Raw genomic sequence first — 23,353 nt, forward strand, 5'->3', positions numbered from 1 at the left:
AATGGGGGCTATAACGGCGGAGGTGGAGGTGCTGAGGCGCAAAGCTGAGGACGCGGAAGGCAGATCCCGTCGCAACAATATCCGCTTCGTGGGATTCCCCCAACGTGTTGAGGGCCCGCCTGCAGAACTGTTTATTGAGCAATGGTTAACAGAAACGGTATTGAAAGACAATATCCTGAAGTTCTTTTCTGTAGAACGTGCCCATAGGGTTCCCGGAAGACCCATGCCACCTGGCGCTCAGCCTCGTCCACTAATAACAAGATTCCTTAATTACCGCAACAGGGACCTCATACTGCAATTGTTTCGTAAAGCAGGTCCAATGCGCTTCGAAGGTGCGGAAATATCGGCCTACCCAGACTTCACAACGGAGGTACAGAAAAAGCGCAACTCATTTTTCCGGGTCAAAGAGCGATTAAGAGACCACAACATCAAATACGCTCTGCTGTTCCCTGCCAAACTCCGAATTCAGGACGACACCCGCACCCTCTTTTTTGCCTCACCAGAAGATGCATGGACCTGGCTACACGCAAAGGGTCTCGCCGATCCAATAAGGGCAAGAAGCCCTACTGACAAAATTCACCCCCCCAGAAATAAACGTAGATCCCGTAGGCAACAAGACGCTAAACCTACTCCTGAGCAGTCTTGCGTGGAACGTTCTTTACTACTGCAGACTACATCCCTCTTCGTTAATACATCTCCAGAGTCCGGATCAACACAATCGGGAATGGAACCCGATTTAGGGGTAAATTCTGACTCCGCGGACTCCGCCAGCGGCCCTAAACTCACACCACGGACAGCAGACAACATCTGCTAGGGATCCTTCAACTCGGATACATCGGCACATGGCTCCACATCCTATAGAAGAAACCACAAATCGCCCGCTAAAACTATTTACAGCCCACCGGCTTTGCCTTCGCTACACTGATACCCCTGTTCGCAGCAATGGGTCCACGGTTGCCCCCAGACAGCAGCAATGTCAACAAGAGAACAATGGGCCGGAATCAGCATTGACTTGGCCTTACTAACTTGAAGCACCCCCGCACCATATGGACCGTTTCGCCTGGTTGGCAAGTATCATATCAATACTGCCTTTGCCACAACCACAGTTATTGTTAGATATAATTAATGTTATTGTTCTAACTAAGAGTCACAACCCTGAGGCATATCTTAGCTTACAATGTTCAAAGTAATTGTCATTATAATGCGAACAATAGGTACACACTAGGTAACTGTAATACAAACTGGCCAGGCACAATGGGCAGGAAGTATATTGTTGGCACAAACCGAGACGAGCCCGTAAATCCACAAAGAGCATACACAAAATCACAAATACTCCATGGCTTCCCAAAGACAACAGTATAACCCACAATATAAAATACTCACACGGAACATAAGAGGCATGGCAACCCCGCGTAAACGACAACAGATCCACGCATACCTCAGGAGACACCAAATACACTTCGCCATGCTGCAGGAGACACATTTGTCTAAATCCTCTCTAAACAAAAGCAGAATGGAAGGGGCAAATATATGGTACCACCTTTTCTACATGCGCCCGGGGAGTTGCGATATGGATAGCCCCTGGGGTCCCTTACGTTATGTCCCACGTACAATGCGACCCAAATGGTCGATATGTCCTCTTGGAGGGCGCCCTAGATGGTAATCCCATAGCATTGGCAGCAATATATACCCCTAATTCAAATCAAGGGGAATTTTTACGGACACTTAACAGTAGTAAACTCAGCGATCTGGAGACAGATACCATATGGGGTGGCAACTTTAATTGTGTATTAGACACCCAGAAAGACCGCTCAGTCCCCCTGTTAGACAACACTCCAGCTAAACGCACCTCACTCGAACTCGCAGAATGGGCCTCCAATAACAGACTAAGTGAAATTTGAAGAACCGGCCACCCCACACTCCGCGAATACTCTTTCTACTCTCCAGTGCACAAACTACACACTAGAATAGACATGATATTCGCAACAACTGACATTATCCCAAAAATAACCACATCAGGCTCGTACCATATCAGATCACAATCCGCTCCAAGCCACCTTGAGGAGGGGACGCGCACACACGTGTATTCCAACATGGCGCCTACAAACAGATGCCCTCATAGATCCCCCTTTCCATGCTGAACTAACTAAATGCTTATCGGATTATTTTGCCTTGAATAAAAACACAACAACAGCACGCGCTATGGAGTGGGACGCTCACAAAGTAGTAATACGAGGCCACTGTTTGGCAGCCTCGGTAGGTATCAAAAGAATGCTTAATAAGGAACTACTGGAGCTAGAATCTAAAATGCGTAAGGCAGAGACCGAGGTTACCACAAATGCAACCCTGCTTGAAACATTAAATCCGCTGAAGTCTGAATATAAAGAGGGTGACGCCAGACTCAGCAGACATGACTACAGACATTTTAGAGCCCGACAACATGCGGAAGGAGATAGGTCGGGCAAACTACTAGCATGGCTGGTGCGTCAACCGTCACAAGCCTCACCTATAGGCGCGATCAGAACCCACTCAGGAGAAGTGGTTAACACAAGCTGAAATCAATAAGTCCTTTCACATGTATTATCGTTCCCTATATCAGTCCACTAGTCCCCCAAATGAGCAACAATTGACTGAACTTTTATAGTTGATTCCCCAAAACATAAATATTATTGATAGTGCAGACACACTAGACGGCCCCATCACCATTGAAGAGCTACGCTTAGCTCTATCTCAAATGACACGCGGCAAAACCCCTGGATCAGATGGACTACCAATGGAATATTATAACTCACTATCCACCCATCTCCTGCAGGCTCTGATTGAGGTATTCAATGAAGCGCGAAATAGAAAACAATTGCCGGACTCCATGCGCGAAGGACTGATAGTGGTACTGCCAAAACCGGAACGCGACCCACTTGATGTTAAATCCTACAGGCCACTCTCTCTCTTAAACACCGACTGTAAACTTTTAGGGAAAATCCTAGCAAACAGATTACTCCCGTATCTATCAAACTTAATTCACCATGACCAATCTGGTTTTATACCTGGGAGGAACACTTTTCTAAATATGAGACATTTAATCCACATAATGCATAGTACCACAGAAGCAGAGGCAGTGGCCGTATCATTAGACATAGAGAAGGCATTTGATACGCTCGGATGGGATTACCTCTTCCGTACTCTTAAAGCATTCGGCTTTCAAAACGGCTTCATCAGCTGGATCAGCACCCTATACTCCAAACCAACAGCCCGCGTTAAAACGGGTCAGGTGATATCGGAGATGTTTCCCATCGGCAGAGGCACTAGACAAGGATGCCCTTTATCTCCTTTATTATTTGCAATAGCTATGGAGCCACTGGCAATTAAGCTCTGCAGCTGCGCCTATAAATGGGGCATCCAAGAATTCAACACACACCATATTATATCTTTATATGCGGATGATGCCTTAATATACTTGCGTAATTCTACCTCCTCCCTTCCAGGGGTTATGCAAATCCTGGATAACTTCACCCTCTCCTCTGGCTTACGCGTTAATTGGGCAAAATCATGTATTTTTCCTCTTATACGCATACCTCCTGAACGGCAAATGGCACTACCAATGCACCAACTGACTTGGGCATATCAGACTTTTAAATACCTAGGGGTTCATGTATACCACTCCATGACAGACCTACGGGAGGGCAACCTTGATAGGCTGCTACGCTCAACTCGCGGGTCCATGACATTTTGGAGCTTACTTCCACTATCACCCATGGGCCATAGCCAAAATGCTAATATTACTGAGATTTTTATACTACTTCACAGCGATCCCGTTGTCCCTGCCACGCTCGTTTTTTCATAAACTGCACTCCCTGCTAACTGGTCTATTATGGGGCAGGGACAGACGCAGGGTAGCGCTAGCCATCACACAATACCCACAAGAAGAGGGCTGGCTTGGCATGTCAAACTTTGAATTGTACTACGCGGCAGCCCAGCTTCAATGGGTAACCACGTGGCTCAACGAACCGTCTACACGAGTGTGTACAGCGATAACGGCTTACACGACACCACAAACGATACTGACATCTCTTATGTCTGGACCTCCCTACCCGCCTAATAAAACACCCCTACTGGATACAGCCAGATATTGCTGGCGGAGATATGTCCAGGGAAGAACCCCAATCCCCCCTTACTCACCTTTAATACCATTGGCTCAGGTACCCGGGTCCAAGCTCTCTCCTCTCATCATGATATACGGGTGACTAAAACATTGAACACGGGCGACCTGTTTTCGAGTTCTAAAGCAAGTACTTTTGCAGAACTTGTGTCTACCGGAATCATGCAACCTGGGGCCTTCTTAACATTCAGCGCCATTATTAAACTTCTACAATACCTCTGGAGGAGCAACCCCAAGGAACCTGACGAATCCCCTCTACTTACCTCATTACTCACTATAGGAAACACAAAGGGCATTGTCACTAAATTATATAAAATACTCCTAACAGATACCTGTACTGCTCTGACACAAGTCAAAAAAAGCTGCTGTGATGCCGTCCGACCCACACCAATCGCCCAGAAATCCTGGGAAGCTGCCCTCACCACGATTAAATCTGTATCCCGCAACGTGAGACTGAGCTACACACAATTTAATTACATCCACCAAGCATATCTGTCGCCGGCCCGTATTAATAAAATATACCCAAACTCTAAACCAGAATGCCCTAGATGCGCTACCCCCGCCGCTAATTTCTACCATATGGTCTGGGACTGCCACACAATAAATACTGGCTGGTGCTGCATCACCGAGACTGTAGCAGGCATACTAGACAATACGCTCGCACCCACACCGGAATCCTATTTGCTGGGTATACGACACAGGAGCAAGAATGAAAAACACACTCACAAGTTTATAGATCTTGCGTTTGTAACTTACAAGCGCTTGATCGCTACACACTGGAAGGCCCCTAATGCCCCCTCTCTATTCTGCTTGGCTTAAAGACCTACACAGCTCCACACTAGCAGAGGCTTACACACTAAGACAGCTGCAACAAAAGGGCCAGATACAAGAAGGTGCTGAACACTGGGACCACTTTATTGTAAAAATAGAGTCTAGGGACGATATGTACCCCCCCTTGAAACACGAGGCACAAACAAAAAGCCATCCGCTTAAATACTTATCAATCATGACAAGGGCCACATCATACTTGCCGTAATACCTCTGTTGATTCCACTGTATTAAACCAAAATATAAAGGTAGGCAACAAGCGTAGATCCACCCAGGTGTGAACATGAAAATCGGTAGCGGCTGCTACTAACTCGTCAGCCCTGTCCCCGCCTCACCACTACTCGCATAACACGCAAGCAAAGCATAAACACCTTTCGCACCTACATAGTCGAACATTACCGTTATTACTTAGAACACCACGAAACATACTTAAGTAAAAATTAAGATATGCCTATTGTTATAAACCGCACCAATTTAAGTTGTATGTCAGTACACTAAAATGTAACCGTATTGTATAGAAATTACAAGTACGTGAAGTTGTATATGAAGAGAGAAAATGTTTACTCTCTTACCAATCCAAGAGAAATGTACTGCTGTTTGTGAGTTACGTTTAATAAACAGATTAAAAAAAAAAAATACAATTAGGCATACTGCTCTCTGGGCCTAGCCTTTCAGCCTATCTGTGTTCATGGGGTTCCCCCATGCCTTAGCTTTCTCTGCTAAGTCCAATATCTTTGCAGAGGGAAAGGTGATATCCTGCAGGATTTCTTAGCAGCTGCACCAGGACCTACCAATGCCTTTTAAGGGTCTTCTGCACATTTGGGCATAAATGTCAAAAACTTCAACTTCACTTCTCAAGAGAGCACCACCTCACCCTTGATATCCAGCTGAGGACATTCTGCTCTCAGTTTATTACGGACCTCCATGTCTAATGGCTTCCTGAGTCATTTGAACAAATATTGGACCATCTTATAACAAGACACCCAGGCCAAAGAACTGGAGTATATAATAAGCTCTGGGACAAAGTTGTCGTCCTCTCAGCCTACCTTGGAACCATCCGAATACTTTTGATCCTTTCTTACTTGAGACATATCCATCCTACATTTTGGTTGTAGCAGTATATCCTGTCAGGGCTCTATATCTGTGTTCTTTCCTGACAAAGTCATATGTTGGTAATCACTTATGTCATCGATGTCGCCTGTGGACGAATCATCATTACTGTCTTCATCGTGCTGTAGCTTCCCACCTCTTGCGGGAACCTCATTATCCCAGTCAGGGCTGGATCTCAGAGTTTGTCTTAATTTACTTAAGGGGTTCCCCTCTGGGAAGAGCCCACTTGATGGTCCTCATCTTCCCTACAATGCCAGGAAACGCCGGCTCTCTTCAGCTAATGCTGCAGCTCCCATCCCTACAGCACACGTTCATCCCATGCCTCTGGGTTCTCGCTTCACCATAGATTTGTGTATGCCAGACTGTTTAGAACCGGCACCCCCTTGGTTCTTCCTGTGTAACCTCCCATGAAGGTTCTCGGAGCACGGCACCTTTTGCACAGATGTTAGAGTGTGTCAGTTATGGATTTCAAAGCCTCTGATACAGCCCTGCACACTATATTATCTACAGAAACACCCAGGACCCGTTAGAAGCTGTTGCTTGAGAGAAAAACACATCTGATTCTGTCTCCGGGGATTCATATGATGGGACGACATCTATGTGGACGTCCCATCTACTCGGAGTTGGGTCCAATATGCACAACACTAAAAGTGGCTCCAACCACCAACAATAATGAATATTAGTAATAATGAACTGATAATACATGACAGTACTGCAAATATAAAAATATGTATCAACTTGTAGATCGAGTCATGGATTCACATTGTAAGTCAATACTGTAGGTTTCTTAGTCCCTATTAACCTGCAGTCTCATGATTAACCAGTTCCGTGGCAAGCTCTCAGCCTGTGGTAAATCCTCATAAGCGCTGCTACTACTACAGGCCCTGTACTGCATGGCTCGTGCGAGGATGGGTTGACCCTGCTCAGCTCCCTCTAGAATGGTACGCCTTGTGTTCGTGGGGGGACGCGCGGTGGTCCTAGCACAACCGGCACGTCCATAGGCACCAGCGTGTGTCCCTTCAAATGCCGCTCGTGCCATGTCTCCACCTGAGGCTCATAGCAGCCGCCGCCAGTGTTAGCTGCACTGGGGTGAACAAGCACCTTCGCTCTACCAGGAGTGAGTGCTCAGTAAGCCCTGTTTCACCAGCCTTACGGTGACACAAGATTGGCTAATGGACTTACAGGGAAGTTCCAAAAAGAACTTACATTTCATATTAATAAGCTCTTGAGCCCGATTTAGAGTTTGTCGGATGGGATGTCGGGTGGGCGGGATGTCGGATGGGATTAGTCTTTCACAAACGTGATGGATATCTCATCCTCCGCATTACGATTCTTAATATCCTATGAAAATCATAAAGTGGATGAAACATCCGTCACGTTTGTGACGGAGTAACCTGTCTGCCAAACTCTAAATCAGTCCCTTAGTCACAACTCGAAAGAGTCACCAAATCAAATTTATACCAATCTAAGCAAAATTAGAGAAGAGATATCAAGAATACTTATCTCACTCATGAGCTGCAAAGAAAAGAGGAACAGGAGGTATTTCTCAAGGATGTTATGGACTGAAGGAGGCTCACTGTTGGGTATAGTATTTTGTCTATGTTTGTGTACTTCAGCACTCATGGAAACTATAGTTTATTCAAAGAAACGCCACTATTGTTATTTCTTTGTTGCTGATGCGTAGTAAAGATTAGAGAAGCATAACTGGAATGCCCATGTTCTGTAACAGAATTACCACAAGCGCGATGCCAGCCTTTCATCCTTGCAATGTCAATAAACTGAGTATCATCAAGCTGTGAGCACCAGTGTATTCTTTAAAAAGGGAAAACATTGTTTCAACACTAAAACTTCAAAGGTAATCAAAATTCCAAAAGCACTTTGGATTTACAAACTCTGCAGTGTGCTGTATAAATGCACCTTAAAAAAAAAAAAAAACAAATTATTAGCTGATTGTTGATGCATAGAGACCTAGAGGTTCAGAATCTAAGTAGATCAGGGTAAAGACCTGCTGTTGTGGAGTGCATGTCTCTCCAGCAAAGGATTTTACCTATATACATAGGTTCATATCATTAACCCTGTCCAGGCCAGATCCAAGACATGGCTATGCAAACATTTTATTGCGTGAGCGTAGTTTGATGCAATTACCAGTTATTGGGTTTTGTGAATTTTACCTAATCTCAGTTTTTCCTAGATTTACAATATTTTGACATTTTTGCACAAAGAGCACCGTGTTTGATCAGAAAATATCTTGTGGAGCTGTGAAACGTGTTGTTTGCCATGTGGTATGTGCTGTGCTACCACCATAGACCCGTGACGTAATGAAACTTAAGGGGCCCATCTGCAAAGTACATGGCGGGCCCCCCTCCCCCGACTCAGTCAGGAGCTCCCAGGCCAGGGGCCCGACGCCCGTGTACAGTGCTGAGCGCCCCGCGGACCTTGACACCTCCGACCACCCCCCTCCCCGCGCACCACAGGGGCTTCTGGGGCTATTGTTATGCCGCTGCCATAGACACTACATATCCATGGGACCTCGTGAGGCTCCACCTCGCATACAGTTTTCACGCAGATGACTGCTCAATCGAAAATTTGTCGTATACAGGAAATGTATGAGATTTAGACATATTATTTGTAGAAATAAATCACTACTTTGCCCACCCCTTATTCCCGAACAGTTTTTGCAAATGTAATGTAATGCTTGTACACTTAACATGTTCTTTGTGGCATGATGCTGCAAACAGGCTTGCAAAGATGATGTCTGGCCATGTGATTCTGAACAGTGCACAACTCTCACAGGCCTGACCAAGTCCAAAGCCACGTTTTACAGAGGCCACCCATGGACCGTTGCCTTATTGAGGCCTTTATTGAGGCAAGAGTCAGTGGCGTCGCCAGGGTGGCTTGAATTAATGAAAGCCAGGAAAATGGGCCCTCCTCATCCCTGGTTGGTTGGTTACACAGTCTTAATTGGGGTGCAGCAAAGCCCTCATACCGCTGAACCCATGCCACCACCTTTCTTAATGTTTACTACTTCTCTGGCTGTAGAGACCACTGGCAGCCAAAAGCACACTTGATGAGGTCAGTCAACAGAAGGCAGTCTTACCAGTTTGAGGCTTACCTGTGAAGATCAGATGGTGGTGCACATACCTCGCCTCATGATGGAGTATATCCGCATGGAGTATTGTCTACACCGTACATACTGATGCTAGTTAAGTCACTGGGCTCTGGGCTCACATAGAAAATGGATGCAAACTGCCAAACTCAGAGGAAGGAATTTACAATACATGATAGCCAGATGGGTGGATAGTCTTCCACCAGGACAGTAATTTGTCTAAGCGGCCATTTAGTATGAACGTAGGTCAGCAGAGAGAGAGGCTGTCACGTGCCCCGTTAGTGCCCCTTTATGATATGATTTCAGAATTAAGGCATTTCAGGCAGAAAGTGTGATACATAGGATTCTATCTAATGAATTTCCCGTGACAGAGAGGCCAATGCCTTGGCCATGTTGACGTGTTCTGTTAATAGTTACTTAGGAATGGGGAGCCTGTGCAATATAACTTTCCCTTCATTTTGGAATACTCAGCTCTCCTACTCACATACAGGAGGACGGGCATTCTCTTACATCACTCCTATTCCCTTACATCACTCCTAAGGCGTGGAACGACTTCCCACTCTACACCAGGGCCTCTTCTTTTCACCTGGAATTCTACAAGAAGCTGAAGACCTGGCTTTTCAATTAACCAACCTAACATAGGCAGGGTTAGGCACACCCAGCTGTTCAGCGCCAGGACACCCTCACGGGTGATGGTGTGCTTTACAAACATACATAACAACTGGATTTTCAGTAGACCGAGATTGTCAGCCATAATGAATGTTTACAGCTGTTGAATTAGTAATGGTTTCTGTACCATATGTTAATTTAGTAATATGCATTCACATTTTTACAACAATACACATAAAACAACAATTAAAGTTCAAACGTTGTTTGACTTATAAAAATGCATTAATACTAAAATAAACACCACTTGGCAACTTAACTCATAAATGTATTAGACTAAAAGACATCCTCTATAAGTTGGTTCTAATTTTTTTACAAGAACACTTCATTACATGAAACTGTATCAACGTTTTTTTCTATTCGTTATTAACATTGATTTTTTTCATATTACTGATGATTAATATTATACACATTCTAGTACTTTTTATAAATTCTTCTCAACAGATTCTAAAGTTGATTCTCAGCCTTTTGCTATATGCCATTTTGGTATACCTATCATGGTGCTTCAACCCATAAGGCGAAAACCATTGGCCTGAATTATAAAAATTTACCACACGAGGGCAGCATTACTCCATCCACTAAACCAATACAATGGCGACAATGCTGGTACGTGCTAAAGTTTTGCTAAAGGTTTGGGGCAAACAGGTTGATGGAATGTGATTCAGAAGCCCACACCCTCCTTTTAATCATTGACCATAACGAAAACACTAGTTTGCAAGATGGCCTTGAATTCAATGCCTTTTACAAGCACCGTTTTGTCTTGAGTTGGAGAGGCAGGGTTAAAAAGGGCAGGAGAAGGGGACTACGCCGTCGGTAACCTGCTAGACCATGGGTACTCGCAAACATTTTCCCAGGGGCCGCACTGTTTGGTTGTGATGTGACCGAGGGCCTCATTGATGCCAGCATGGTGGCGGTCGGAGGGCTGGGGGTGGGGAGGGGTAGTGGTAAAGTGGTTGTAGGGTAAGTGAAGCCTATACATCTAGTGTCTGAATTCTGCAATGTTAAACCAGAAACTTGGGTATAAATCCCGGCTTCTCCACTTAATTGTGTGATCCTAGGCAAATGTTTGACTTCACTTTACCTCCCTTTTTTCGTTTTTCTTCATCATCACATATAAGAACCTTGAAATACGTCTTCAGGATGTATGCTGCATAATACCTTCTGTGTCTGATTTAATAAAATATGTTGTTTATGGATAATAGAAACTCAGCCCCTCTAGCCCACCCAAAGAGTTCACATAACTGGCTTGCCTCTTAGTTCACATTGTTGTCAGGGTTTGAGGGGAAGGGGGATGAAAGTTTCTAAATTTATGTTTGAAAACTATCACTTTAAAAATACTTCACAATGCAGTGATATAATTGTGTGTACTAAGCTGAAACGGTTCTGCAGGTTAATGAAATGCACTTTTTGAATTTCAAACAGACCATACTTTTATATTTTTGCTGCACGAGGTCTTTAATAATGCAGGACACCTTAGTTACTCCCTTTTCAATTAGCCTCCAATTAAATACTTGCCGGTTTATTTACCAGTTTTTAGGGCTGGTACCAAGTCGATTAAACAGCAGCACAGTGCTGCTGTTGACCTGGGGGCTGCATGTAAATGTCAGGAGGGCCGCATGCGGCCCCCGGGCCGTACTTTGAGTATCACTGTGCTAGACTATGGGTACTCACAAACATTTTCCCAGGGGCCAACATGTTTGGTCTGTGTTGTGGCCGAGGACTGGGTTGATGCCAGCAGAAAGGCGGTCGGGCAAGGGGGTTGGGAGGATTGGAGGTAAGGTATGGGTAGGCGTAGCAGAGGATATACATCTAGTGGCTGAATGGAGCAATATGAAACCAGAAAACCTGGGATTAATCTCTGCTTTCCCACTTTTCCAAATTGTGTGATCCTAGGCAATTGCTTAATTTCACTTTTCCTCCTTTTTATTCATTATCACATATGAGGACAGCGAAATTTCAGGGTCTGCACTGTACAAATCTGCTTCTGTGTCAGATTTAATAAACTATAATGTTGTTCATCTATAATAGGACCCCAGGCCACTCAAAAAGTGCCCATAACATCTGACTTTCCTCTTTAACTCACTATTGGTGCATTTGTCAGGGTAGGGGGGAAAATTAATGTTTCTAAATTCATGTTTGAAAACTATCACTTTTAAATTAATACTTCTCAATGCACTGGTATAATACATTATACTTATGTGAAAATGGTCTGCATGTTAATACACTTCTTGAATTTTGAAGCAACTGTTTAATTTTTACACTTTTACTGCAAGATGTCTTTCAAAATGAACGTGTTTCTAAAGTGAAGCTCAGGACTCCCTAGTTACTTCCTTTCCTTAATACCAGTTGACCTTGAAATAAAGGATTGCCTCTCTATTTAAGATCTTTTTATTGTTAGTGCTGAATCGAGTGAACAGCAGACCTGCACTCCTGTTGCTCAGGGAGCTGCATGTAAAGGTCAGGGAGGCCACATGCGGCCCCTGGGCCGTACTTTGAGTATCCATGTGTTAGACAATCTGTAATTATTCACAGGATAGCCATGGAAGTGTGTCCGCAGATCCTGGAGTCGCTGCTGGCTTAGCTTGGCTTGAATCAAATGCTGCAGTGGATTGTTGCAACAATAGGTTCACCCCCCATGCCCCCAAGTTCACATCTTGGCACCACCTGCCTTCGTACCTCTAACTGCATGTAGAATGAGCAGGACTTTAACCAGGGGCAATGCTTTGGGGTGGGGAAGGGAGTTACGCCTCCTTAATAATTACATTTTCTGATGAATAGTTGGGTACAGGTGGTTTCACTCGGGTATGGTGAGTTGTCAGGGGCATAGCTTGTTCAGTAAGATTTGGGGGGGGGGGTGAGCTTCAGATTTCTCAACAATCATGTTGGCATATAATGTTTAAATCCATTATACCACAAGCAGTGTGCATGAGAGGGACTTAAGAGGCAGTGGAAAGAGAGAGGAATGCTGAATGGTAGGAGTAATAAGTGAGAAAAACAAAGTTTTGTCAAATAACCAACATTTTGAGGACTTTCAAAACAGAGATGAGAGTGTGTGTTTTTGTCAGTGTGTGCATTCAAAAATCCCAGGTGAAATCTGACAGACACCTCACCTACCTGAATGAAAGTAGCTGTACCCAACTATTCATCAGAAAATGTAATTATTAGGTGGGGTTTAACACCCCAAACACCTCCCTGAATCTACGCCCATGGCTTTAACAGGACGGTACAGCGAAGACTGAATATACACACAGGCAGAGTAAACAAGAAAAGACTTGAATAACGCTTGTTCTCACCTCTTCCCAGGGTCCCGATGCTGTGAGCTCAGCCCTCGCCGCCACCAAGATCCTGAAAGAAATGTCTCGGCTGGAAAAGGAGGCCGAAGAATCGAAAGCCATGCGAGAACTGGCTGCGAAGTTTGAGCACCTTGCTATCGGTCTGTTTCTAGGAGTGCCTTTTCAGTTGGTTTTTACACATTGCACAACTACCTTTAGATTTTGCCTTCTGGTTTGTCATTAATGTCACTTCCGTTGTTGGAAAGTGCGTTTAGACTTCAGAGTTTGACATGTGGCATGGGATTGTTTAGAAGAAGCAGTCACAACGTCAGATGGGTGAATCTGCCCTCCAGAGAGGGTAAAGCTGTATGTGAAGATTGGTTAGACTGCCCCTCTCAGTTGAGTCATACATCTAACTATGGTATCTAAAGACAGATGAGGCTAACCTTGAAATGTGTTTGTTGGGACTGTGCCCCACAGCCTGCTGGTGCAGAACAGTGTGTGATTCCTGAAATATGTATGCTGACACAAGTTTCTGAACCAAGGGCTAGATGTACGTAGATTAGAATAGCGATTTGCTAATTGTGATTTTTTGCTAATTGCAGTTAGGAAATTGCTATTTCGAATGTATGACAATCGGTGAGTTACATTTAGCAATTCATAATGGGCTGCCAAGAGACCTACCTCATGAATATTAATGAGGTAGGTCACAATTTGTGCCATCCCCGGAATGGTGGCCTGCTGCGGTCAGCAGACCACCATGTCTGTGATTGCTTTGTAATAAAGCAATCTTTTTTTTTTCTTTTTTAAACGCAGCCCGTTTTCCTTGAAGGAAAACGGGCTTCATTAAAAAAAAAAAAAAAAAAAAAAAAAAATGTTTACGTTTCATTTTTTAAGAGTAGTCAGTGGTCTCTTGATGGTCTTTAGAGTTTAAAATGTTGTGCTGTTAGTGATCATTTCACCTAACTATAAGGTTACTTTAACCTTTGTTTTTTTCTGTGGAAAAAAAAATAATATAAAATCAACTCTTTTCAGAAAGAGCCATTTCTCCACTTGAAAGCTGATCAGATGGCTAGTCATCTTCCTTGTCTCAAACTAGGTCCACATCTTCAAGTTGAGTTCATTTTGTCAATAGCATGCCCTTCAAGTGACACTAATAATTATTTTATTTCCATCCTATATTTCTCTTGCTGCTGTCTTTAGGGGTGTTTAATGACTGCTACAGTAACAGTGAAGTTAGAGCACTGAAGCTGCTGGTACGTCGCTCAAACGTCTGGATGGGGGCCACCTGCTTGCAGCTTGCCTACGAGGCTGACGCACGCAACTTCTTCGCGCAGGATGGTGTGCAGGTGAGTGAGCAGGGCTACTGCGCGTGGTAGAGGAGTAAAGAGTGTGTTTGAAATTTGAATGAGAAGGAAATAAAACTCAACAGAAGAGATAGATCTGTTGCAGGGAAGACCTTATGAGTCAGAAGGGGAAGAGAAGGATGGGGAGTGAAGTTGGAAGGAAGTGGTGGATGGAAGGTAAGCTCTGGGAGAGAAGGCAGAGAGGAAATGGCTATTGCTAACATGCAGGTGGGTTGGAGCAGACAATGCAGGCTCATTGGAGTGGGTAGCATGCCCACAGTGCTGTAACATGCAGGTGGGTTGGAGCAGACAATGCAGGCTCATTGGAGTGGGTAGCATGCCCACAGTGCTGGATCTATTATGAGGGCTCTCTGTGAAGAGTCAGTTTAACTTTTGAGCTGCTGGCAAGACAGGCCACACAATAACTAATAAACATTGCACAAGGGAGAACTGATGAGCAGGATAGGATGTTTAGCATGCTGTCCAGATATCTCAGTGTTAATGCACCCACTGCGGTGAACTGTTTTTCACCTGCAAGTTACAGGATCAAATCCTAGAGGGTTTATTTAGATGTTCATCCTATGATGTCACTGGCAGGAATATGGTTGACTACTAGTAGCAAGTCTACAAACCTGTAGTAGCAAGCATTAGGTTAATCTTCTTTCTGTAACCCCGATCTCTTTTTGCAGGCAATGCTGACAGAAAACTGGTGGGGCGAGATGGTGCCATCTACCCCTGTCTGGAAACTGATACTCACTTTCCTCTGCCCCCCTCTAATTTACAGCAGCCTCATCGTGTTCAAGTGAGTACCTCCTAGTGCAGCTGTGTGCCACACACTTCAACATTTAGGTCATTACCAATCATGGCAAATGACTAAAGATTGCATTTCAGGCATTATTCCTAAAACGATCTGAATGCAATTTGATAAAACATCATAATACACTTCAGTTATTCATATCATGAGAAACACTGGAAGGACAGATCATGCACAGAAGCACAACTTTGTGAGGATACAAGAGGCAGGTTATTAAAAATGAGTTTGCCTATGGGTCAGACTCTCACTATGGGTTGTTACAACAAGCTGAAAATTAAGGATGGCTTGTAAAAGGAACCATTCTTACTGCACTGGGGAGAACACTTTTGCCTGTTGGGAAATATGTGATAATCGAAGGTGTGCCAATAACATTTAACTTTCCTCCAAAATAATATTCCCATCTATCGGACATCTTTCTCACAATTATTGGTTGGAACCATAAACCAGGACCAAGATCATACTGACTTTAGTCGGCTTACATAAAGTGCATGTACTCATTAATACTATTAAGCAGGCACTGTGGGTTCAGATATAAGTGGCGATCTAAAAAAGGGACATCTTGGTGCTTGATACTTCTGCAGAGCCGAGATCCACTTTGTATATTGCACTCCTGTGTTTCTGCTACCTTCTTCTGTGTCTGGGGTAAAAATGGGCAGAAAATGATTTAGCGTTTCCTTTGTGACCTTCTTATATAACACCAAGCAGGAAGGTGATTAATTCTGCAAAGTGCACATCTTTTACCTCCAAAAGGTGCCCACAAAGGGAGATGCCTTTCCTCATATTGACAGATGTATCACTTCTCCCAGGAGGGGCGTGTCAAGATTACTCCCCTGCCACAGCAAGCTCTACATATTGGTATACGTGTTACAATGTTAACCAGTACCTGGTCAGCATCAGATTCGAACATATTGCGTGTATGACATCTCCGGGCACAAGGAACAGACATCAGACTCCTCTCCAGATGGCTTGACCTTCATAGAGATCTTCCTTATGTTGCTGAGTTACTAATTTACCCGGTTTCTTCTACTTTGGTTTCCTCCCTCCAAGATTTCTGACGTCCTTACAGCCTATAGTGGCACTTAAGATAATGTACCCTTGGTGCAGGTCTCAGGAGTCAGGCATGCAGACCTTCCACGAGCCTTGCATTTATCGTGACAATGTCCTCAGAGCCATACAGGTAGCGAGAGAGCTCCACAGCAGAGAGGCGTTTTATTCTCTGAGAACTATTGTTTTTAGGCTGCCAAAGAAAAAGAGTAGGAGAATGTAACAGCTAGTGCAGATAGCTCCACTGCAGTCCTACAAGGAAATGATCAAACCTTATGGGACATGTTGGTCAATTTAATATAGCCACTTCCTTATAAATATCAGGGATGAAACTATGGAGATATATTCAGAAGGCGTTTCTCAATTATATCTTTAGAACATCAGTTGGTTTGGTGGATCCTGTGCTAACAGTGGAGCTCATAGAGTTTCTCTTTGACATTACATGTCTCCGCCTGGCAGTTCTACTTGAGGTTTTAGATCTGTGTTTTTTAAGCAACAAGTGTTTTTTGTGGTTCAAGCAGCAGGTTACCTGGGTGAAGACTAAATTAAATCTAGACATAATATAAATTATGCTGATGTAATTTGTATAATTTCACATTATGCTTCTTATGCACAATTCCCACAATAATGACATTACACCACTTCATGTAATTACGGCCCGTTTCTGGTAAAAATCTAATGCAAATGGCACCATAGCAGGAAATATTCAAAGCCAGTGCATGGGATCAACGGAATGCAAGAAGCTGTTGTCTGCGGTGATTTGTTAAAATGCTTCCTCCTACCAAAAATTGACACGAGGATGCATTTAAAATAAGTGCAAAATTGCAGATTTGTATTTGGAAAATAACTCCGATTTTGCACACCCCTAAACTAAATCAGATATTCTGAAGTGAGTATGTCTACAAAGAATGAACCCATAACCTGTGCCTTTCTATTGATACACTCAAAAGAGGTATCATTTTCAATGGGCTTTGAAAGATATTCCAGACCTCTTCTAGAAATAGGGATAGGTGCTGCCTCTATCAGCAGCAGCCCTCCCTCAATACCACTCTTCAGCCCTGTAAAAGTCAATGACTGCTTCCTGACCCTCTCAGCATTCTGCGCCCCAGAAGAAGGGAATGTATCTGAGTTCATGCAGCCACCATGGATACCTGGGAGATGAACATTATCATTATCCAAAACTGACATAATCAACAGGAATGCAGCAAACATCCAACAAGAGAAAAACACAGCACTCCTTAAGGTGCTTTGGCAAAAACTCAGTAAGCTTAAGACAAATTGTGCTTTTGTTCTAAAATCTATACACAAGTCCTCAAAAAGGAGAGATTCATGTTGTTGGCTCTTTAATACCCCCTATTTAGATGGACACTTGGCTAAGGATGGTTCATCTTTCCTTGTCACTGTATAATAAATAGCATAGAAATTCATTGGGTTCCAAGAGTGGACAATCTGTTGAGCGAGTTACCATTTTGCTTGACATCTGTCCCAAGAGACGTCTCCAAATGTATGAACAATGAATTGGGCAGGGGGCAGGAATTGGCCCAGTTTACTCCCAGGCCCGATGCAGCGTGGAAGTCTTGTAGGACACTCTCTGGATGTCCGCTAACCCTTCACGGATGTCTGTGACGTATATTAGCACATCATCTGTGTATAAGGAAACAGTGTGGATTTTCCCTTGCAAAGGTATGCCCCACTGGCCTCCGTATCTGGCATAGTCACTGTTCTAGTGGCTCCATCGCCAGGGCAAAGAGCAAGGGGGACAGTGGACAACCTTGCCACGTCCCCCTGCTAACCTAGAGGGCAGTCAGATGCATTGGATGCATTGACCTATTTCACCCTGGCGGTGGACTCGGAATACAGTAATTGGATTTAATCTGTATAACCGACCCGAGATGCCAAACTTGCTGAAGACTGAAAACAGGTGATCCCAGTCCACAAAGGTCAAATGCTTTCTCCAGAAACAGCACCACACACGCTGCATAAGGCCACTGAACAGGAGCAGTTTCCATAACCCTGTAGAGGCGTCGGATGTGAAGAGAGGTTGATCGCCGGGTACAAAGCCGGTTTGATCCAGATAGACCAGTTTCGGTATGTGTTTGTGTAATCAGCCTGCAATCAGTTTGCTCGGAATTTTATAATCTGATTCGAGTAGACGATAGTAGGACACTTCTAATGGAGCCCTATCTGGTTCGGGGAGGGATATTAGTAGTGATTCCTTTAAGGAGGGCAGGAAACGGAGCTCCATCAAGGAAGACTGATTGAGTTCTAGTAACTTAGGAGCTAGTAAGTGTTCATAAGCCTTATAAAATTCAGTGGGAAACCCATCTAATCCTGGAGTTTATGGCTACATGTGTTGGTGTGGCATTTATCTTGGTGATTGTTGTACGTGGTTGGGTCCTGCGCAGAAGCCATGCTAGTAGACGACCGGATTTGTCCCCTTCTCCGTGCATTCTTGCTTGCTGTGCACGAAAGTCTAAACAGTACAATTGTTCAATCAAGCGCTCATGTTGCTCCATCGCCTCAGTAGTTGTCCCCTTTTTGTGGTGCTCGCAGCTGGCTTCAGTCTCCAAATTTCTCAGTAACTCCTTGGTCGTAATTAAGTCCAGTTGCAATTCTGCCTGGGCACCCACTACCATGCGGATACAGTGGCCTAGGATCACTACCTTTATTGCCTCCCAGTCCAAGAGTTTGGACGAGGCCATGCCTCAGTTCTCCTCAAAGTACTGTGTGATCGCCTCACTAGTAGTCTCTCGAAAACTGGGTCTTCCAACTTTGGCTGCGAATGCCAAGTAGGATGTGGCGGTCTAGGTGCTCTCCATTCTAAGTGTAGGATCAGGGGGTTGTGGTCAGACAAGGTTCTACCTAAATACGCCAAGAGCCTCATAGCCTGGTCACAGACTATACGGTCTAGGCGCACATGCAGGTCATTGGGGGGGGGAGAATAGTAAGAATATTCCCTGGCACTAGGGTGTAATGAGTGCCAATAGTCCAGTAGGGACCACTGTATGAGCCACTGTGTCAACTGAGTAGCAGCCATCACCAATGGACAGGCCAGCAAAGGAGGGTGCAAATTGTCCAGATGAATGTCCAATACACTGTTAAAACCTCCCCTCTATAATCCTTGGTATGTGAACCCGTCTGGTAAGGATGTCAGACAGACAGGACAGGAAGATTTGCTGTGTTGTGTTAGAAGCATATATGCTTCCTAACAGTATATGTCTACCATCCAGTTGGCCTTCAGCTAACATAGCCCCCTCTGGGTCTGTTACGGTTGTTAGACATGAGAACGGGACCCCCGGTCGGGTCCAGACCATCGTCCCTCTGGCGAACCCCGAGTATGTTGTGCAATAACATTGCCTGCGCTTCTGCAGCCGGGACTCTTCTCCATCTGTAATATAAGTCTCTTGCACTAGCGCAATTTGCGTACCCCTCAGTCTTATGTACTTTTGAATCGCATGCCACTTGCCTGCTGTGCCCATACTACATCATTCCATGTCAATGCTCAAAGTCTTGCCATGTCAGTGGTCATATAGCAGGCCTAGCAACGCAAGGGGGCATAAGTTGCAAAAACAATCCCCCATAGTCCTACACAGCATATTCAAGTTGCATATCAAAATCATCACAGTCCCACATAGCCCTGCAAACCGCAAACTCAGAACCCACAACTCCCTTCCAAATGGTGGGGATACTACCTAAACAGCAAATAAACAATCCCATTCGATGGGTGCTCCTAGGGTTAGGGCCTTAGGCCCTGGATTCGCCCAGGAGTCAGGCGAGGGGGTTGCCAACCCGGTATTGACCATTGTTCGTATGGAACAGTACACTTCTGTAGGCAGGTGTGTATCGGACAGGAGACTTACTGCTACACTAGTGTCATTTGATTGCAGCTGTTCGTAGTCCTTGTCAGTGCCTGAGCTCCTGCGCACATCTTCTCGCCCACCCAGGAATATTTTTAATCTGTACCTGCATTATAAGGACCCGTTCGCAACCAGTCGTCCGCTGTCTTTGGCATCATAGTAGGTAACATCATGGACAATCTACTATCGGTGGAGTGGGTGGATTTATCCTCTGAAGGACCTTCTCCCTGTGCCAGGGATTTAGGAGAACGTTGTTCCACCCTTGAGGAAGTGGCAGCTTTCAGGGCCTGCATTTGTTCCTCTTTCGCCTATGCCGGTGTCGGAGTGCAAGTCAGAAGTGTATTCCCTGGTTTTCTAGCCGCCCGGTCCTCACGTCAGTGCCACTGTCATGGAGGAGGTTGGCTCGGTGGAGAAGTTGGGGTGGGTGAGTCATATCGACATTGTTCTTCTCAATCCCATGCATTTGCGGGCTCAGTGAATAAACAGGACTTGTGACAATCATAATCTTGAGTTTAGCCAGGAATAGTAGAGAGTACCGTAGTCCCACCTGTCTCAGGTGGCACTTCACTTCTAGGCAGGAGGCTCTGGTCCGCTGCACGGACAAGATGTAGCCCAGGGAAAATAAAGACAAAGGCATTTTCGTAGCAAAGAGGGTCAGCAGTGCCTTCTGCCCTCAACAAGGCCTCCTTGTCCATGTAGTTCATAATCCACACTACTATTGGCCTGGGAGGAACCCCGGACACTAGTCTCTTTGCGGGGACAACACAAGGAAATGTTGCAGCAGTTCACCAGGTGGTGCTGTCAGTTTTAGCCAGGTCTCAAAGAAGTTCACTGGCTCGGTGCCCTCCGTACCTTCAGGAAAACCTATTATGTGCAGGTTATTATGGCGAGATCGGCCTTCTGAGCCTTCTGCTCTTGCTTCTAGTTCTCGCACTTTGGTAGTGAGGGTGCACACTTGACCCACCAGTTCCATGACCAAAGGTCGTAGTTCAGAGAGTTAGTTTTCGGTATGTGTGACGCGGTCTGTCAATTTGTGCTGGTCCTCTCTGAGTAGGCTCAGCTCTGTTGCCATGGCGTCCATTCGAGACCGTAAGTCTTACCTAGTAGCCGCAATAGCTTTCAATATCTGGTCCAGCTTCGCATGCATGGGGGCCGGTTTGTGTGGCTCGGATTCCTGGTCCCGACATTCATTTTGATTGCTGGATGGTTGTGAGCCCTCTCCCCCCTGCGCCCCATGACGGCCTGTGAAACATGTGCCAAGTGGTATGCTCGATCTGGAGAGATTCACTGATTGGGGCAAGGGAAGGCCTTAAGGACCCGCCTGACCAAAACTATGGGGCGGCATGAACAGTCCAGGGATCCTTTGGTGTCCAAACTCCTAGTGTGGAGCCTGCAAGAAGTTATTCAGAAGGTTTCAGGTGGCTGTCAAAACTCTGAGGGCCAATGTGTTTGCAGTGTGCCAGTCAGGCATATAGGAGAGTCCTCCCGGACAGCCTCACCCCCAGGTCTCACTGTCCACGCCGCTTCTAACGAAGAGGAGGGGGGGACACAAGCAGCCCAATGTGGGATTCAGTGGTTCCTCACAATCCTTCTGCAGCGCAATGCGGGTCCAATGTCACCCTCCCCTCCTTGGTCTGTTTTAGGCCTACTCCACAGGCTGATGCCATCCTCAGCAGGGTGAGCCCTCTTACTCATGCAGGGCCTGGGGGAGGATGAATGAGGAGGAGGAGCCCTCCCAACAGGCCAGAGGTCCCCTGCGCTCCCCCGGTCACCCCACGGCACTCACCGCAACATCAGGGATCGGTCCGCGCTGCAGCACAGGTGGTGATGATTCCTCCCCATCGGCGCGGAGGGCCGCAGGAACAACAGGCAGTGTCAGGTTGCTGCAGCAGCCCCTCAGTGGCCAGACCAGCACTATCATCACCGCCGACTCGTGGGATGCAAGCTCCGATCCCAGAGCCCACATGGCCCTCTCATTGCAGCAGAAGGCCGGACTGTCCTAAGGTGCAGCCGACAAGATCACTCTCCTCAAGTGCGTCAAATCTGATGGCGCCACTCCACTGACCTGGCCCAGCGCCACTTTCTCCGAGAGGACGAGGGATCGCAGAGGGTGGCAGGTATAGACGGATCGTAAGTCTCCTGTCAGAGCTGTCCTAAACTCTGCCTGCCATCTCCTTACTGAGGTTTACCAACCTGGGTGAACCTCACCTGAGCCCTTTCTTCCATTTAATGAATTACTGGCTGACATCCTTATGGGCACTTGAGCTAAGCCTTGCTTTTGCAAACTGGAAACAGACAGGTGGTGAGATGCCATAGACTAGAGTCCGTCGCCCAGATTTTGTTACAGAGTGCCCTACTCCTGAGAGTTTCGTTGTCCAAGCTTCCACCAGCAAAGTGAATTCTAATGCATTCCCCATGACCCCCCAGACATGGAGTCGAAACTGATTGAGGCATTCTGGAAACAGATGTTCTCTTCAGCCAACCTAGACTTGACATCAGTCAAGGCAGTCTGCCTCCAAGGCCATTATACACATGCCCTCTGGGACATGGCCAACGAAGTCTTGTCTGCAGTCCCAGAGATCATGGCCTCTTTCGTCGGAGTGTTCAAGATGGCCAGGGTGCAGCCAAATATGTGATTTGTGCTGGTCTGGATACTACTGATTGGGGCAAGTAAGCACAACTAGTGTGGTGCGCCATCATCATGCCCGGAAAGGATCCATAGGCCTTTTTGGAGGTGTGCAGTCATCCCTCTTGTTCATGCCTTTTGATGGGTCCTTCCTATTTGGCGAGAAAGCTGATTCTGCCCTCAAATGCTTTAAGAAAAGCAGTGCCATAGCGTATTCCCTGGACCGTTACTCACCTGCCAGTTTCCTCATCAGTCTCTTAAGCCTTCTGAGGCTAATCTGGAGGATTGACATACAGACAACTGCAGGCTAGACCAACATCCCAGTCCTTTTGTAATCAGGACTGAGATCTAGCAGACATTGCACAGGTCACCAGGAACAATATCCTTCTCAGCCCCCCTTCCCCGCTGCATCAGCCCCTAAGCCGCTTTTGTTTGCCCTTAGCAGCACACACCCATCCGACATTCTCCAACCCACAGGCCCCCCAGATTGTCTGGCAGGGTTTTGCCCTCCCAGTTCTTTCCAGCCCA

The 23,353-nt window shown here is 45.7% G+C and overlaps 1 protein-coding gene across 4 annotated transcripts in view; it reads left to right on the forward strand.

The window, feature by feature from the left end:
* LOC138246356 (transient receptor potential cation channel subfamily M member 4-like) overlaps window positions 1-23,353 on the forward strand; it is a 250,945-nt gene that overhangs the window by 171,864 nt on the left and 55,728 nt on the right. For all 4 annotated transcript variants that reach the window (XM_069200879.1, XM_069200878.1, XM_069200877.1 and 1 more), the window contains exons 13-15: window positions 13,170-13,299; window positions 14,342-14,487; window positions 15,174-15,286. In XM_069200879.1, coding sequence (XP_069056980.1) covers window positions 13,170-13,299; window positions 14,342-14,487; window positions 15,174-15,286 — 389 coding nt within the window. The remainder of the gene's footprint in view (window positions 1-13,169; window positions 13,300-14,341; window positions 14,488-15,173; window positions 15,287-23,353) is intronic.

This window comes from Pleurodeles waltl, chromosome 7, assembly GCF_031143425.1.
Source record: "Pleurodeles waltl isolate 20211129_DDA chromosome 7, aPleWal1.hap1.20221129, whole genome shotgun sequence".
Lineage (NCBI taxonomy): Eukaryota > Metazoa > Chordata > Amphibia > Caudata > Salamandridae > Pleurodeles > Pleurodeles waltl.